The sequence below is a fragment of the Anomaloglossus baeobatrachus genome, chromosome 12 (genome assembly GCF_048569485.1).
Source record: "Anomaloglossus baeobatrachus isolate aAnoBae1 chromosome 12, aAnoBae1.hap1, whole genome shotgun sequence".
NCBI lineage: Eukaryota > Metazoa > Chordata > Amphibia > Anura > Aromobatidae > Anomaloglossus > Anomaloglossus baeobatrachus.
Window position 1 is genome coordinate 94,664,492 of NC_134364.1, and position 17,571 is coordinate 94,682,062.

At 44.7% G+C, this 17,571-nt stretch overlaps 1 protein-coding gene across 2 annotated transcripts in view; it reads right to left on the bottom strand.

Moving 5' to 3' along the window:
- Positions 1-17,571, bottom strand: part of LOC142257766 (uncharacterized) — a 99,014-nt gene that overhangs the window by 35,872 nt on the left and 45,571 nt on the right. For both annotated transcript variants that reach the window (XM_075329943.1, XM_075329942.1), the window contains exons 3-5: positions 5,393-5,485; positions 4,065-4,172; positions 3,321-3,431 (exon numbers count right to left, since the gene is read on the bottom strand). In XM_075329943.1, coding sequence (XP_075186058.1) covers positions 3,321-3,431; positions 4,065-4,172; positions 5,393-5,485 — 312 coding nt within the window. The remainder of the gene's footprint in view (positions 1-3,320; positions 3,432-4,064; positions 4,173-5,392; positions 5,486-17,571) is intronic.

Here is a 17,571-nt window from a genome sequence, read left to right on the forward strand (position 1 = left end):
CAGCCAGAATCAAAATAAATAACACGCTGACCGACCCCTTCGATATCAGGAATGGAACCAGGCAGGGTTGCCCCTTGTCCCCCCTACTATTTGTCATGGTAATGGAGCCTTTGGTGTGCTCCATCCAGCGAAACCAGGAAATTGAGGGGATTAACCTACAGGGGACTCACCACAAGTCCGCCGCCTTTGCGGATGACTTGTTGGTAGTAATGTCCAGACCGGAAAGAGGTTTCCCTGCCTTCATGAACACACTAGAAGAATACAGCCAATGGTCCAACTTCAAAATTAACCTATCCAAATCTGAAGCGTTGAGTCTAAACATCCCGGGCAATGTCACTAAACTCCTTCAACAGTCATTTCCATTCAGGTGGCCAAAGAGCCACATTACCTATCTCGGCATTAAAATAGGGAAAGCTCCCAAATCCCTTTTTGACCTAAACTACAAGTCTCTCCTTCCCAAACTTACCACGCAAATAGCCTCTTGGAAAGCCCCTTTTATATCTTGGATAGGTCGGAAAAATTTAATCAAAAGCATCATACTCCCAAAACTCATATACCTCTTTCAAATGTTACCTATACCAGTCCCCAAATCTTTCCTTTCTCAATGCAATTCTTTAATTTCCAACTACATCTGGAACAAACATAAACCAAGAATTAACTTTCACACATTGAGCCTCCCAAAGGACAAAGGGGGTATGGGACTCCCCAATATAGCCACATACTATAAAGCCGCTGTCCTCTCTAGAGCAGTGGACTGGGTCAGACGCCCTCCGAATAAGTTATGGACGACAATAGAGGAACACTTGGCCCCCACCCCCTTACGAGCCCTTTTACTTGCTCCTTCCTGCCAGGGATATAAAAGAACCTTTACCAACGAACTGACTAGAGCACTTCTGGACAATTGGAATCATAATGTGGAGTTCCTGGCTCCTCCTCTTTCCCCACTAACCCTAATCTCTGATATTCTAGACTCCAGCCTGAATCTTGCTAACTCCGCTAAATCCACGCATCTGAGTAATGCAAAGATCCCGGCTACGGATCTCTTGGAGGATGGCTCTCTGGTCTCGAGGCAGGAGATAGGTGAGATTCCTCTTCTTTCTAAACTCACATTTCTCCATTATATAAAAATAAAACACACAATCCAACCACTACTGTCACATTCCAACTTCGCCAGACCACTAACCGTATTTGAATCCTTTTGTTCGCAAACAAGGACCCCCAAAAAAATCCTATCTCGCCTGTATAATACTTTACTTACAAAAGAATTAGCAGTAAAGAGGGCTTACATACTGAAATGGGAAAGAGATCTGAACGTCACATTTACTGACGCTCAAACGAGCCAAATCTACGGAGCCTCGCACGGGCCATCATGCTGTGTGAGAGTCCAAGAGAACTCTTTCAAAGTAGTTGCGAGATGGTACATAGTCCCTTCCACGGTGGGCACATGGAAACCCGCCTCTTCGGATCTCTGCTGGAGATGCGAGGGGGACAAGGGAACGTACCTCCACATATGGTGGACATGCCCACGCCTCCAGATATTCTGGAAGACAGCAACTCAGCTGATCTCGGACCTTACAGGCAAACAGGGGGACCCTGAACCCATGCATCTGCTACTAAATTTCCCACTGTGGCCTAAAGATAAAGCTAACTCGAGACTAGTGGCATTTGTGAGTTCAGCATGTAAACTGCTGATTGCCCAACTGTGGCGCACAACAATGATACCCACCATCTCGCAGCTGCTACTGAAAATTGACCAATTATACTACGCGGAAGAGCTCTCAGCCCTCTCACGACAGAATATGTTCTCCTTTGTGCAAGTATGGAATGCCTGGAAGGAATACAAGTCCGATCCCACTTTCTTGGCGGCTGTGGCGCAGATGATACCATAAAAGATTCTAAGTCATCTCCCCCCCCCATTAGGGGACTGAACGAGCAGATGACTTGGCCCCGATTATTATGGACATAAGGATGAATGGACCCTAGACCAACAACCTCTTCCTACTCTTTCTCCCCCCCCATCTCTCCCCCCTTTTTCTCCAAATCTCTTGGACCCCCTATTTCTCTCACTAAAACTGAGTTGCAAGTGCTTTCAGGCTTCTTTCAGGAGTCTCAATTACACCCCCCCCCCATATTCTAGTTTCTCTTATTTGTTCTTTTTTTTTCGAAAAAGTAAAAGAAAAAAAAAAAAAACAAAAAAACACAGATCCCAAGACCTACATCTCAAATAACAGCAGAGTTGTATCAGTAACACACATACTGTTAGCTGCTGTAGAAGGGCTACAATATGAGAAGAAATAAATCTTCTCCTTGGCTGATTTTACATGGAAGACTGAGGCTGGAGAAAATTATTCTTTGTGCTCAGTCATTTTTTTTCAGCTTCAGTCTTTCCTGCACATTCAGTCAAGGAAAATATTTATTTCTACTTATGTCACAGCCCTTCTCCAGCAGTTCACAGTGGTATGTGCATTTGCGATATAGCTTTTTTGTCAGTTGAGACACAGATCTTAGGAGTTATGATTCTTCAGGCTCCTGAAGTGACTAGGATGGGCTGCAGTATGAACTACACAATAAGGGACACTTTATCACATTATTGGAGAATCCTTTTAATAACCAATTAACCATGACATTCTCCGTTAACACCAATCATCCTCACATTGTACTTTGAGTTGGGAAAATAGTAGTGAATACTTTTAAAATTGCCTGATGACCTTTGAAGGTATGAACAATTTGGACTTTAGCAACGTGAAAGATCTACATTCCTTACCGACCACTTAGATCACTCATTAGGAATAACCTGTTCATACCTAGGGTTCAGCTTGCAACATTTGAAGGCAGAACTTTTTGTTTGGCTGCTCCTTCCAGATCTGCTTTAAATGGATTGTTCACAACCCCTTCTTATTCCTTATGTTTAGCCCTATGAAAAGAAAAGATCTTATACTCACCTCCCGTGGCAGCGCCATTCCAGTGGTGCCGACACTTAAGTTCTCAAGCTCACATGAGCGTGTGACGTCACGCAAGCCACCGCGGTCACTCACCACTAGCTTCTCTGTCTCTGGCTTCAGATTTTTAAGGAAGATGTCATAACCTCACATGAGCTCTGGGAACGTGAGTGTCAGGACCACTGGAATAACACCACTGCAGTAAGTGAGTGTAAGCTTTTTTATTATAATGGGGCCAAGCTTGGGGAATGAAAAAGGGTTGTCCAAGTAGTGGACAACCACGTTCATGGGACAATAAAATATTCTAAATACTGGTTCTGACCATTATATGGCTTACTGTAATTTCTGTGTTATCATCTGTGGTCCATAATGGCTTCTTACCTATGGGTTGAACAGTATTTTCCAAATATTCTTCATTCTTGTTTTTAGCGTTCTCATCTTCCTCTACAGTCTTCTTGTATTGCCTTGTTTTTACTCCATCTGTCTGGTTATCTGGGAACAGAAGCTGATTTAGACCCAACAAAGTTTTCACACCTGAACCCATCATTTCTGAAAGTTGTGAAATATGATGCCCAAGATGCTACAACTGTCTCCCATTAGTAGCTCAAAAAAATGTTTCTGTCATCAGGTTTTCACTACCCATCTGACAGCTGCATGATTTAGGATTAAAGACCCTGATTTCAGAAATGTATCACTTAGTTTAATGAGTGCAGCAGTTGTGTTACAACCACAGTTTTCTCTTCATCAGATTTAGCAGTGCTCCGAATACTGAGCTGCCTATAACACTGCCAATTACTTAGACAAGGAGGACTAGGAGGCACATGACAATTAGTCCTTCAGTGATAACCTCTTGCTGATAAAACATTAAGGATAGGACAAGCTATTGATGCGATGCGCAAGGCAGAGGTTTTAGAACGTACCACACCACCTTATCTCTATAAATATGATGCCTCGAGACATGACCCCTTTTCCACTGAAATCTATGAATTTTACCCCTAGGCAATGTCCTACTTTTGCCTTTAATTCATTCTGGCCCTAGCTCTTGCCTCGAATGACAAAACTGCTTTAACTAAAGCATGGCATTAACATTTAGTACCCTGATGAGTGCAACTGAGAGAGATTTACCTTGTTCAGATGACTTCTTTTTGCGCCACGTCACCCAAAATGAAACCGCCATCAGTAGAGCCACCGCCACTACCCCTATGACTATGGATATAGTGTTTGACTTCACTTCTGTCATGAGAAAAGAAGACACTACATAATTAAAGTCATATACCCACTTAGCTATAAGAGTGCAGTTCTGTTAAAATTCAAAGCCCCTTGTGCCAAATCTGGGGGCTCTTGTAACATTTAGAATTTGTATTTCAGGCACTTTTTCACAATAACTACAGCCATACTGGGAACTGCAGTGTCATACAGCACAACTAGTCACAAAGCTTGCATGCACTACCAATCACATTGCCTTATTATATACCACCCTCAAGGTCCTCATGCACTGCCCCCCTCAAGGCCCTCATACACGTCCAGCTATAGAGCCATGTAAAACACCAGTCTCAATGCCTTCATTCACTGGTAACCACAAAGTTCCCATACACTGCCAACCACATAGTGCCACCCACACAGCCCCGTACACTGCCACCCTCAAGACTGTCATGCACTACCAACCGCAGAGCTGCCACCTTCACAGCCCCCTACATTGCCACCTTCAAGGCTGTGATACATAGCCAACCACAGGGCCATCACCTACACTGGCCCATGCACTGCCACCCTAAACGCTTTTATACACTGCCAACCACATGGCCCTCAACCACACATCCTCATACACCGCCACTCTCAAGACTGTCATTCCCTGCCAACAACAGAGACGCCACCAACACAGCCCCATATACTTCCACCCTCAAAGCTATCATACACTGCAAACCACAGAACCTACACCCACTGAGCCCCATATACTGCCAACCACAGGGCCTCCACCCATATGGGCCTATACACTATCTGCTATGGACACCTAATGCACAGCCAACCATGGAACTTACACTCACAGAGCCCCATAAACTGCCAGCTACAGGGCCCCCAAGCACTGCAAATTACGGGGTTCTCATACACTGTAAATCACAGAGTCCAGTGTTTATTTTAACCATTATAATTCCACTAAAATCAGACCTCAATACACTTCTGGATCGGCATATTATATTTATACAGCTTCTTTATCTAGAACTGTCTGTGATCACTGAATTACTTGCATTCAGACAGTTTAATAAGGGTTTAGCTCCTACCTGAACAATGCTTTGTGTGGACAATGACATTTTTCTGGTTTGACAGGTTTTGGACTATGCATATGAATGCTGTCCCATGGTGGTCCTCTATTGCTATCTGGATGACATTTTCAGTCTTACTTATATTCTGATACTCTTTGTCCCCATGTCTGTATTTCCAGATATAGAAAAAATTACCTGTAGTTGATGAGATGGAACAATTCAGAGTAACATGACACTGATTCCCGGTTGTCTCCCCTTCATATATGATCTGCGGAGTGGAGACTGGATCTGTAACAAAAAAGAAGTTTTATTGATTTACAATATACAGTAGCAAAGCCATGCTAATAAAACGCTGCTTTTTTTTTTTTTCCAAAACGTTTTTTATTGATTTTTCAAATTTGTAAAAACATGACAAGTATCATTGCAAAAAAAGAACATTCGTCTGACAAAATGTGACATAGAGGTGGGTGATACCCCAATTTGGAGTTCCATGTTGCTGTTCGATTTAAGATAGTGTGGCGCCCCTGACCTGGTCAGGCACCACTGAGTACTGCACCCATGCTGGGGACAGTACAACACAGGTAATCCAGAAGGCTGACCGGGGTGTGGAACACAGGCGCATAGTGATCAGGTCTCACACATGTACCCATGAGAGGACCCCTGGGGATCCCAGGAGGGGGCAAGCCTTCACCTTCACTGGAATAGTGGAGGGGGTAGAGCCTCCATCTCCTCTCAAGGGGTGTGGTGGAGAGTCTGGTTGCTAGGTGGCGTAGGCAAGAACAGGAGAGGAGGAGCAGTGAGCCAGTTCAGTGTAGAGTCCAGGGAGCTCAAGTGAGGAGCGGATCCCTGGAGCTGTGCAATCTGACAGCGTCCGCGCAGTGGCTACAGACGGGGGAGAACGGTCAACTAGGAGTGCTACCTGAAAGCCAGCTTCAGCTAGGGAGTGCAACGGAGTGGGAAGTAAGGAGACTGCTAGAGAGCACCAGGCCCAACCGGGCGGCAGATCCCGAAGCAAAGATAGATCCAGCTTTCTTCTGCTAAACCTGCCGGTGTGGGGCTCTCAAAGCCCACACCACAACACCACAAAAGCCGCAGCCACGTAACCGCAGTGAGGGCCCATAGGTCACAGGAGGCAAGCAGCTGGAGTGGCCTGGTCCGGGGAACAAGCAAACGGCAAACAAAAGGGGGAGAGAGGCTGCAGCATCTTCCCTGGGTGACCCCCATAGGGACTCAAAGTCGGGGTCACCCCAAACCACCAAGGGCTAAGGAAGGCGAGTCAGTAGTCACCCTCATAAAGTCAGCCTGAAGGATACCTGGTTCCCACCTGGTTCATCTCAGCTACGCCCGGGCTACTCACCCTGCCATCAAATGTGAGTAAAGCCCTTGAAAGACATTCCTGCCTGTGTGGTCATTCTGCGCCTTGTGGTACTACAAACCTACACTGGGCCCTGGGGCTTGCCTCACTCTCAGGAGGCTATTCCAACTAACTGCACACACCATCAGCCCCAGGCGTCCCCTAACCTGCAGTGGCGGTCCCCACTGACCGCAATACTGAGAGTGGCGTCACGATCAAAACCGAAGATTCCCTACCTGTGACCAGCACCAGCCGAGTGGAGTCCCTGAAGGTAATGCACCGACACTACACCTGTGGGGCTTCACAATAGTATACAGTAACATTAAACCAAAACAGAGGTAATGAAATATAATATAACATATGCAATACAATTCGTTAAATCTCTGTGTCGTCCCTGAATGATTTCAATTTTGCTAGCGTGTCTTGGCATTCCCAACCGTCTCGTCTCCCCCTCCCGCCAGAGCCCCCTCCTAGGTGATTCTCAGTCTACCCAGGCTGTCCTGGATATCGCTCAGGATATACCACTCCGAGTGAACAAAAGGTGCCATCAGGTTAATTATTTCTCCCTGTGTGAATTGGCTTTCAATAAAATGTCTCCATCTCACAAAAAACTTGGCTGTCAACCCATCTTTATCCCTCTCCGCTTCTAGTTTTTCCCACTTCAGAAGGTTGTGTAATTCGCCCACAACCTCCTTTATGGATGGGCCCTCCCTTTGAATCCAGTGTTTTAAGATGCAACGCTTAGCTATCATGGCTATGTCATGCGTTATTGCGTATTTCCTCTTTTCCTGCGTGCTCGGTCCTCCTCCTACTCCTCCCTCAAAGGAGTGGAAAATCCACACCATTAAGTCTAGTTTGCTGAAAATTCCCCATGTTGACTGGGCAAATATTCTGACTTGGTTCCAGAACCTAGCGATTGTCTCACATTCCCATAGCCCATGCAGCATATCCGTTTTTTCTTTTTGACACTTAGGACACCACCTATCCCTACCTGGTATGTTGAAACCTATAATGGCCCTATGTAGAATTCTGAATTGAGTGTCTCTCCATCTCTCATTGGTAATATGTTTCCGCACTTGTACCCATCCTCTCAGTATATCATCCACCACTTCTTCCCTTCCCAATTGTTTCCCCCACGCTTTTAAAGTCCGACTATCCTCCCGTGAGATAAGCACCCCCCTTAGCGATCGATATATTTTAGAGACATTTATACTTGTTACATCACATTCCAGTAACTCATCAATCGAACTTCTGTTCAGCTCTCTTCCAACCACACCCAGGTCTCCTATTATTCCATGTTTCAATTGTTCATACTGGATGACATGTGAGCTATTAAGGTTGTACTTATCCAACACTTCCCGACCTGTCATCCACCTCCTGTCCTCCACATTCATAACATCTATCATTCTCCTGACTCCCCTCTCTTTCCATCTAGTAAATAGCTTGTTTTCTCGTCCCAGGGGAAAATTTGGGAATGCCCAGGGGTTCAAGTACTTGGACACTTTCCATGAGAGCCCCAGTTTTTTCCTTACCGACTTCCATGTTAGCATGGTGTCTCGGAATATAATTGAGTTCCTTATGTGCCCTTCAACCCTGGATAGTGGGGAGTGCAGAATGGACGTCAGATCCCACGGTGACGCATATTTAGTTTCCATCGCATGATCTGAGTGCCTACTCGTTCCTCTCACCCAATCAATTACATGCCTCATGATACATACAAGATTATACCCTTGGACATCTGGAAAGTTTAGACCTCCCTCCTCTGCTGACTTCATCAGCGTACGCAGCTTTATTCTGGGTTTCCTTCCCCTCCACAGAAATTCTGTATACGCGGAGTTGAGCTTATTCACATCCTTTAGTTTTAGCAATAGCGGGATTGTCTGGAAGGGATACAGCAGCCTAGGAAAGCTCATCATTTTTATCAGGTGGCATCTTGCCAGTAATGGAAGTGGCAGACCTTTCCATCCCTTTAATTGAACTATAATTTTCCTGATTAGCAGTCCATAATTCAAGTTATAGATTGTTTCCACCGATCTTCCTATATGCACTCCCAGGTATTTAATTGAAGATTGTGCTATAGGAATTCCACATAGACAGCCATCCCTTATTTGTCCCCCCATTGTCCCATGATGCCCCTTTAGGAACATGATCTCGCATTTTTTTTTGTTCAGTTTGAAACCGGAGAATGAGCCAAATTTTTCAATCAAGGCAAGAGTCTGTGGCAAATCCGCACCGGGGTCCCCCATATAAAGTATGATGTCATCAGCAAAAAGCGCTGTCTTTACTTCTGAACCCCTTATCTTGATTCCTTTAAAGCTATTTTGTCCCTGTAGTATTCTTGACAACGGCTCGATTGCCAGGTTGAATAAAAGAGGAGATAATGGGCAGCCCTGTCTTGTTCCCTTCATCAAAGGGAACACGTCTGATAGAAAGCCCAGAGTGTGTACCCTAGCTCCCGAGTTGGCATAAAGGTTTCTAATGTAAAGTCTCATCTTGCCTACAATCCCTATGGCCTCCATTACCCTGTCTAACCACCCCCAATTTACATTATCAAACGCTTTTTCTGCGTCAAGTGTAACTAGGGCAGGTCTAGCCTCTCCCTCAGTGAGACCCAGTCTAACCGCGTCTACCACTAGAATTGTCTTTCGGATATTGGTAACGGCATTTCTCCCCTTAATAAACCCCACCTGGTGATTCGTAATGATCCTAGGTAAGATCTCGGCCAGTCTATTAGCCATGATCTTGGACATAATTTTTAAATCCTGATTTATGAGCGATATAGGTCTATAACTAGAGGGATCATCCAGGTCCTTGGTTCCCTTGGGGAGTAATTTAATATATGCTATGTTGGAATTTTTGGTTATTTCCGCCCCTCCCAGGAAAGCATTAAAGACTGAGGTTAGATCCGGCGAGATCAGATCCTTCAGAGCCTTATAGAATTCACTATTGAAACCGTCAGGTCCCGGTGCCTTGTTGGTGTTAAGCTCCCCAATTGTTCTCGTCACCTCCTCTACTGTGATATCTGCGTTTAAGGCACTCAAATCTTCCTCCGTCAAGCTAGGCATTTGGGCTTGTCTTAGCCACTCTGCCTCATCAGTCATGTCGTTATTCCCTGACCCATATAGTTTTCTATAGTAATCTCCCAACAGTTTATTAATGTCCTTAGGATCCGTAGTCACCTCTCCCCCCTTTGTTTTCAGTTTAGAGATCACTGTCATCTTTCTGCTGCCCCTTGCCAGATTGGCCAACATCCTTCCCGCCTTGTTGCCAAACCTATGTAAGTCAACCTCCTTGTGCGACCAGAATAGTTGTTCCTTTTTTTTGGCCCATTCGTCAAATCCCTCTTTTGCCTCCAGCCATCTGCCTTTTGTCATGGGAGATCTATTTGTCACATAATTTGCATATGCTACCCGTACTGCTTCACTATGGAAATTATAATTCTCATTGGTTTTCCGTTTGATCATGGCTGCGTACCCCACCAGACGGCCCCTTAGGACCGCTTTTGCCGTTTCCCAAAATATCACTGGGGACTCTCTATGTTCCTTATTGTCCTCTGCGAATTCTCCCCACCACTCCTGTAGCACCTTATGAAAATTATCTTGCCTGAGAAGGAACGATGGGAATCTCCATATGATATCTGTACCTCTCCTGAATTTCTCTCTAATGCCCAATCTCACCGGACTATGATCAGAGATCACCATATTCTCTATCACACAATCTTGCGTACCACTCAGTAAGTCTTGCGAGATCCAGAACTGATCAATACGTGACCAGCTATCATGAGGGTGAGAGAAGTGTGTATACTCTCTGTCATGTGGGTGAGTTAGTCTCCAGATGTCTTTCAGTCCTACGTCTTCTAATGTTACATCCCTATTGTCTAAACTCCTGCCCACATTAGCTGTCCCCTCCTCGCCCCTCCTCCTATCTTCAGCTGAGTCTGGGACGGTGTTAAAATCGCCTCCCACTATAATGTTAGCCTCCCCATCTGCTAATATGATGGCCTTTATGTCATCATGAAATGTGATTTGTTGTGAATTTGGGCCATAGACATTATAAATACTGAGTTTACCCGCTGGACTAACGATTGTTAAGTGCTGCCACCTTCCATGGTCGTCTGCCTCATGTGCCACTACCTCATGACTGAATTGTTTATTTATTAGAATCATAGTGCCCGCTTTTCTACCTTGTGCCGCTGCCCCGTAAACGGTGCCCACCCAATGTTTCTTCATGCGGAAAAAGTCCTCCCCCCCCAAGTGGGTTTCCTGTAATAAGGCAATGTCTGTCTTTAGTCTTTTCAGATGTCTCAATATCATTGCTCGTTTGTTAGGTGATCTCAGCCCTTTAACATTCCACGTAGTTATCTGTATCATGTTTACCTGTGTATTCTGCTTTTACTACTCCCTCCCCTATGGGCCCCTGCATCAAGGAAGACGAGATGTTCGACACTAGATTCACAGTTGGTACCACAAAATCGACACTCCCTTTCCCCACCTTGCAAATATAACAAATACAACAAAAAGCATGTAACTGTAAAACATATTTTCCCTTCCGAGAAATCCACGGCGCTTCCCGCCACGTTGGTGAGCTCCCCTATTCCTAGCCAAAATATGTAGCTCCCTAATCACCCCCCAAAAAATATATGTTCTATCCCCGGACTAACTTGAATAAGCCTTTGAAAATTATGCAAAAATTAGCACAGTATGTCAAAACCTCAGCAAGATTCTCCAGTCTTACTTATCTCTGACTCCAGGTAGCCATCAGTCCGCCCAGAACAGGCCCACTTCATTTGAATTTGGATGATGTTCCTGGACAAAGGAGAAAAAGAAAAAAAAGACCAAGGGGAGAGAAGATGGAGAAAGAAAGAAGAAGAACAAAAAAAAAAAAAAGAGAGGGGGCGGAAGAGGACCCAGACTTTGGGATGTTTTCCTCTCTTTTCTCCCTTCCCCCTCCTCCTCTCACCTCCCCAACCCTCTCTCCGTAATGCATCCTCCTCAACGCCTCTCCCTGTTTGGGAAGAGAAAAAAAAAAAAAAACAGGCAAAAAAAGGAAAAACAATGAGCGAGTTCCAGTTCAGGTATCATGGTTTCTCTCCAAGGGTTGGTTCCTGTGTTCCAGGCGAGAATTATGCTGTCGACCCGGGCTTGGCCTCCTTTCCTCCCTGGTCTCGACTTGCTTTTGTCCCCCAAGACGTCCCACATCTCTTCCTGAGCTTGTGGGGGATCCTCTTCTATTATTCCCTTCTCCACTAGCTCCTTTTTCTTGCCTTTCTGACCTAGTCTTGTTGAGCTCTGCCATGAGAATGTTTTCTGCTTCTTTGTAGTCCTTGTAGTATACAAACGAGCCATTGGGGTTTCTAACTTTCAGTGTAGCAGGGTATAATAGCTGGCACTTTACTTTTTTGTTGTACAGAAATGAGCAAATTTTGGTAAATTCTTTTCTCCTTCTGGATACTTCCGCTGAATAATCCCCAAAAATTAGCAGTCTGTTGCCTTGATATTGTAGTGGACGCTTTCGTTCTCTAAAAGCCCTCAATATTTCCTCCTTATGCTTATAATCAAGGTACTTGACAATCACCTGCCTGGCTCTTATCGGGGTATTCTTGTTTGAGTTTTGGCCCTCTCCCTTATTCGCCTCCTGGTGTCTCAGTGGACCCACTCTGTGGGCTCTTTCAACTCTGAATTTCGCCTTTATGCCCAGGGCCTGCGGTAGCTCCAACTCGCATATATTATCCAACTGTCCAATCGACACAGACTCTGGCAACCCGACTATACGTAGGTTGTTTCGTCTCGATCTGTTTTCCAAATCGTCTGCTTTATCCTTCAAGTATTCATTAGATTTTGCTAGAGCTGCTATTTGTGCTTGCATAGCCAGTATTGTCTCCTCGGAGTCAGATATTCTCTGCTCTGATTCTGCCAGTCTAGAGGCATGGGCATTTATCTGTTTTTGCATATTAGCTAATGATGTTTGTATGGCTGCCTCAATAGCCACTTTAACCTCTTTTGACAAGTGTGATGTCACTTCTTCAGCCAGTTTTTTATAGTCCACATTAAGCTTTTGTGTGTACTTGTCTTGGCCTGCAGGTGGTGCTGTTTTCTTAGTTCTCTTTGTCTGGACTGGGCCACCACCTCCATCCCCCAATAGCTTGCAGGCTTGTGATGTTGGTGTAGTAGGCTGTTTTTTGTTTTCTTTGGAAGGGGTACTATGAATTCTTGCATTTGACTTCCTGTGAGTCTGAGTGGGATTAATCTCCCTGTGCTGTTTGTCAGTTTCATCCTCCAACACTGCTGTGTCTCTGAGCTGCCCTGCTTTGTCTGCACCTTCTCTCCCCTCTGCCTCCATATCCCCTTCATCCTCCCATTGCGATCCACCGTCATCAGTCCCCTGCATCCACCTCTCTCCTGCTGTGTCCTCCTGTGACTCCTCGCTCATATCTTCCTTATCTCCTGTCTCCTCGCTCATATCTCCCTTATCTCTCCCCTTCCAGCTCTGTGTTTGCTTTTCTGTGTCTCTCACCATGCGTTCAGGCTCCTCCCCCATCAGGCTCGGCGCCATTATCTTATCTTCTCCTCTGTCCATATCAAAGCTTCTCCAGGCTGACTCACTGCTCCCAGAGCTTCTCAGGAGGTACCTTTCCATAGCTGTCTGCTTTAGGTAACCTCCTGTGCTGCTCTCTGTTTGGTGGCTCGTCCGGGGGGGTCTCTTTTTAGTCGGTTTCTGTGAGGGGTGGCAGGAGATTCTCCTCTAAGCTTCCACCTCAGCCAGGACAGGAACCGGAAGTAAAAAACGCTGCTTTTTACAGTCCCTGCAAAGTCTGAGATTTCTGAAGTCTCATACACGCACATACAAACACGTCAGGATTTTTTCCTGACTGTTTTGTGAACCACCTCCGGTTTTGCTGCGTTATGAAAAGAATGAACAGGTCAATTCTTTTCAGCGCTTTTGCTACAGTTTATACCTTAGTAACAGGTGGACTTGCAGATACCTTGCGAGTCCACCTGTCACTAGATACCCGGAATTGATCCAGGGTAGCTGGCCGGCACATAAATGGTGTTGGGGATAGGGGGATTGGAGCAGGCGCGATATAGTTACCGAATCCTCGGTGCAGCTGTACGCTCCTGCAGCTCCTCCACTTCCCCACTCATTACATATTCATGCTTTCATCTGTGATTGGTTTCAGTCAAATGCTGGGGGCGTGTCTGCCTGAAACCAATCACAGACCCGGAGTTCGGGTCTAGAGTAGAGAATGAGTGAGCCGTTTATTCAGCGGTGACCTCACTCAGACTATTGCTGGTCACAGGTATCACCAGCTGTGACCAGGAATCACCTGAGTGAAGTGACCGCTGATAGTTCGGCTCATTCATTCTCTGGAGCTCACAGCGGACAGTCCTGTTCTATGGCGCTCGCTGTGATCTTCAGATGTAGCAGAGCTGAACTGCCATGAGACCTCGTGTGGATTACGTCGGACCTGCAGGGGTGATTAGGGGGTTAATAAAGTGGTGAAAGAGGGGGATTTTTGTATTTTATTTCAAATAAAGGATTTTTTCGGTGTTTGTGTTTATTTCTTTTCACTTATTGCAGATTGGTGATGGGGGTGTCTCATAGACGCCTGCTATTACCAATCTAGCGCTTAGTCGCAGCTGTGGGCTGCGATTAACCCCTTATATTACCCTGATTGCCATTGCACCAGAACAATTTGGGAAGAGGCAGGTAAAGTGCTGGGATTGTCGCATCTAATGGATGTGACAATCCTGGGAGGCTGCAGGCTGATATTTTTAGGTTGGGTCTATACAGCCTGAGAATACCAGCCTCCAGCTGTGGGCTTTATCTTGGCTGGGTATCAAAATTGAGGGGGATCACAGGCTGTTTTTTTTTTTTTTAATTATTTAATTAAATAATAGAAAAAACAGCATGGAATCCCTCTTATTTTGATACCCAGCCAAGATAAGCACACAACTGGGGTCTGAAGCCTGTAGCTGTAGGCTTTATCTGTGCTGGGTATCAAAATATAGGGAGACCCTACGTCATTTTTTTAAATTTATTCATTTATTTTTTACTGTACGATAGACCCACAGACACTAGTGGTGGGGGAGCAGTGAATATGCATGAGGCTAATGAGCAGCACCAGGCATAGGAGGGGCCGCATTAGCAGGTACGGATGATCCTAAAATGTATGGGCTCCATCCAGGTTAGTGTGCGTGACCAGCTGGGTTAGTGAGCTTGCCGATGTTTTCTTCCTTCTACTATGATCATGCTTCGCCCCCCTGCCCCCCATGTGAGAGGGGCCTGTTGAAGACATCATACCTGGAAGGAGCCCATACACTCTAGCATCTACCGCAGACTAGTAAGTATAGCGTGCTTGCTTTTTTTTTTTTTTCTACCTTTTTTTTTTTTTTAACTACCAGAGTGCCAGATCCAGGTCAATACCAACCTGACCCAGCACTCGAGTACTCTTGAACCCTTGCTGGTCTTGACATCACATAAAAAACGCTGTAAAAACACCACAAAAACCGCACCAAAACCACAGATGACTCCCTGGAGACATCCTCCCACAAGGTCACGTTTTGGTCAGGAAAAAAATGCTGCAAAAACGTCCTGCATGAACATAGCCTAAGGGTATTTTCATACTGATTATTTGTCAGTAGTTTTTGGAGCAAATAGACTCCATAAATCATGAGGACTTGAAAAACCAGAAGCTTTGAATGGAGAGTTGGAGAGTGTCTGCTCCAAAATTATTGAAATATCAACTAGATATTTAATTACCTTTTTAGATGTGGAGAGTTTGTATACTCTTATACTATATGACAGGGACATCCAGTTACGTATAGTGTATCTAAAAGTTCCCATATGAATTTGACAATAGTTGGCCAAAACTGAATAATAATTAAAGAGGAAGGGCACTACCCGTCGGATCTCCTGGTATACAAAGAACTAAACCATGAAATAAGAGAAAGAATATACCAATACGGGATCACCACAAGGTTAGGGTACATATGAAAAATTCACTTTATTATACAAAAAACCACAAGAAAACACATGCCCTCAGCAGAGGTATAGTACACACGATAGATAATAAAAACACTTAAAAAAGCCTATGGCATGTAAAAAACCTGTCCCATTGGGAAACAATACATACAATAAATGCCAAGTATATCAATACAATTTTAGATATCAAGACAATCTCTCCTCATGCACCATACAGATGTTAAATTACATTGCTGTTTCACTGTCCAGAAGACAGAGGAACGAGGTACTGTGTTAGCACCAAATAAACAAGATTGAGGTCTAAGATCACAGACCATTAATTGGCTACAAGACTCTGTTTAAAGAGAAAAGACATATAACGCTGAATAGCCAATAGAGTAGTCCTGCACCAAATCTAATACCAAATATGTATACCCTCAGTCTATACTCACTAACCGCATAATACCAGCAGATAGAAAACACCATGCAAAGTCAGGGTAACATGAGGAGAGGGTTTCCCAAGGGATAACCCCACGCGTATCGCCGCCTCCAAGGGTGGCTTCCTCAGGGGAAGAAAGAAAGCTGTTTAAAGCTTCCATGTGTACCTTATATAAAGGGAGTACATTAGGACTCACCAATACCACAGCTGAGGAATTTCATATGTCTGGAGCGTTCTGATGGCGGCCGCCATCTTGCTTAGGTCATAGATTTGGTGCAGGACTACTCTATTGGCTATTCAGCGTTATATGTCTTTTCTCTTTAAACAGAGTCTTGTAGCCAATTAATGGTCTGTGATCTTAGACCTCAATCTTGTTTATTTGGTGCTAACACAGTACCTCGTTCCTCTGTCTTCTGGACAGTGAAACAGCAATGTAATTTAACATCTGTATGGTGCATGAGGAGAGATTGTCTTGATATCTAAAATTGTATTGATATACTTGGCATTTATTGTATGTATTGTTTCCCAATGGGACAGGTTTTTTACATGCCATAGGCTTTTTTAAGTGTTTTTATTATCTATCGTGTGTACTATACCTCTGCTGAGGGCATGTGTTTTCTTGTGGTTTTTTGTATAATAAAGTGAATTTTTCATATGTACCCTAACCTTGTGGTGATCCCGTATTGGTATATTCTTTCTCTTATTTCATGGTTTAGTTCTTTGTATACCAGGAGATCCCACGGGTAGTGCCCTTCCTCTTTAATTATTGATCTTTGTGCTGGTGCATCTATTGCTCCGTTTCTGGAAGGAGGCACACCCCTCTTTTTGTTGTCAGCCAAATTTTTGGTAGTGTTGATTGGTGTAGTAGGTTTCTACATTGTGGTACAAAAAACCATATGGATTTAGCAGCTAGAGAAGCAGCCTGGTCATGTCAATCTTCAGACATTTTTGGTGCCCCTTTTAATTCTGGGGCTTCAGGCGGTACAGGCAGTCTGCAGGACGAGAATCATCAGCTTATGCAAAGTCTAATTAACCTGCATAAAAGAGTAACTAAAGTGTGGTGGAATATTAGAACCCTAGAGGAGTATAAGAAACTTAAGATCACACCAAGGGGTTTGAGAGTGCAAATATTTCCTGCATGGGAGACTGATGCACAATTCAGAATTACATGGGAGCAGGGTTTGCAAACATGCTCAATGATATTATTGGATATGCTAATTGAACATGACCGTTGTTACGGGGGGCTGTCTGATAATAACCGAAAGGAGTATCAGACAGTCAGGGTCCACCGTGCAAAGACTTTGCTGCAGACTATGGCAGAGTGCGATACCTCTGTTAACTCACAGAAGGATATAATAAGAAAGTAAAGCAATTCCTCCCTTACTTGGAGGGTGTGTGGAATGATCTCTGTTAATAATCACAGAGACAAAGGCAATGTGTGCGAAATGGCACCTACCTAGGTCCGCTCTTCTAGTGGTGCAAAAGAGACGAACAGCAGCGTAAGCCGCACAAAGCTCCTACCTGCGTTCGCTCCACTAGTGTGCGAGGACACGAACCACTAGATATGGCACCTGCCTAGGTCCGCTCTTCTAGTGGTGCAAAAGAGACGAACAGCAGCGT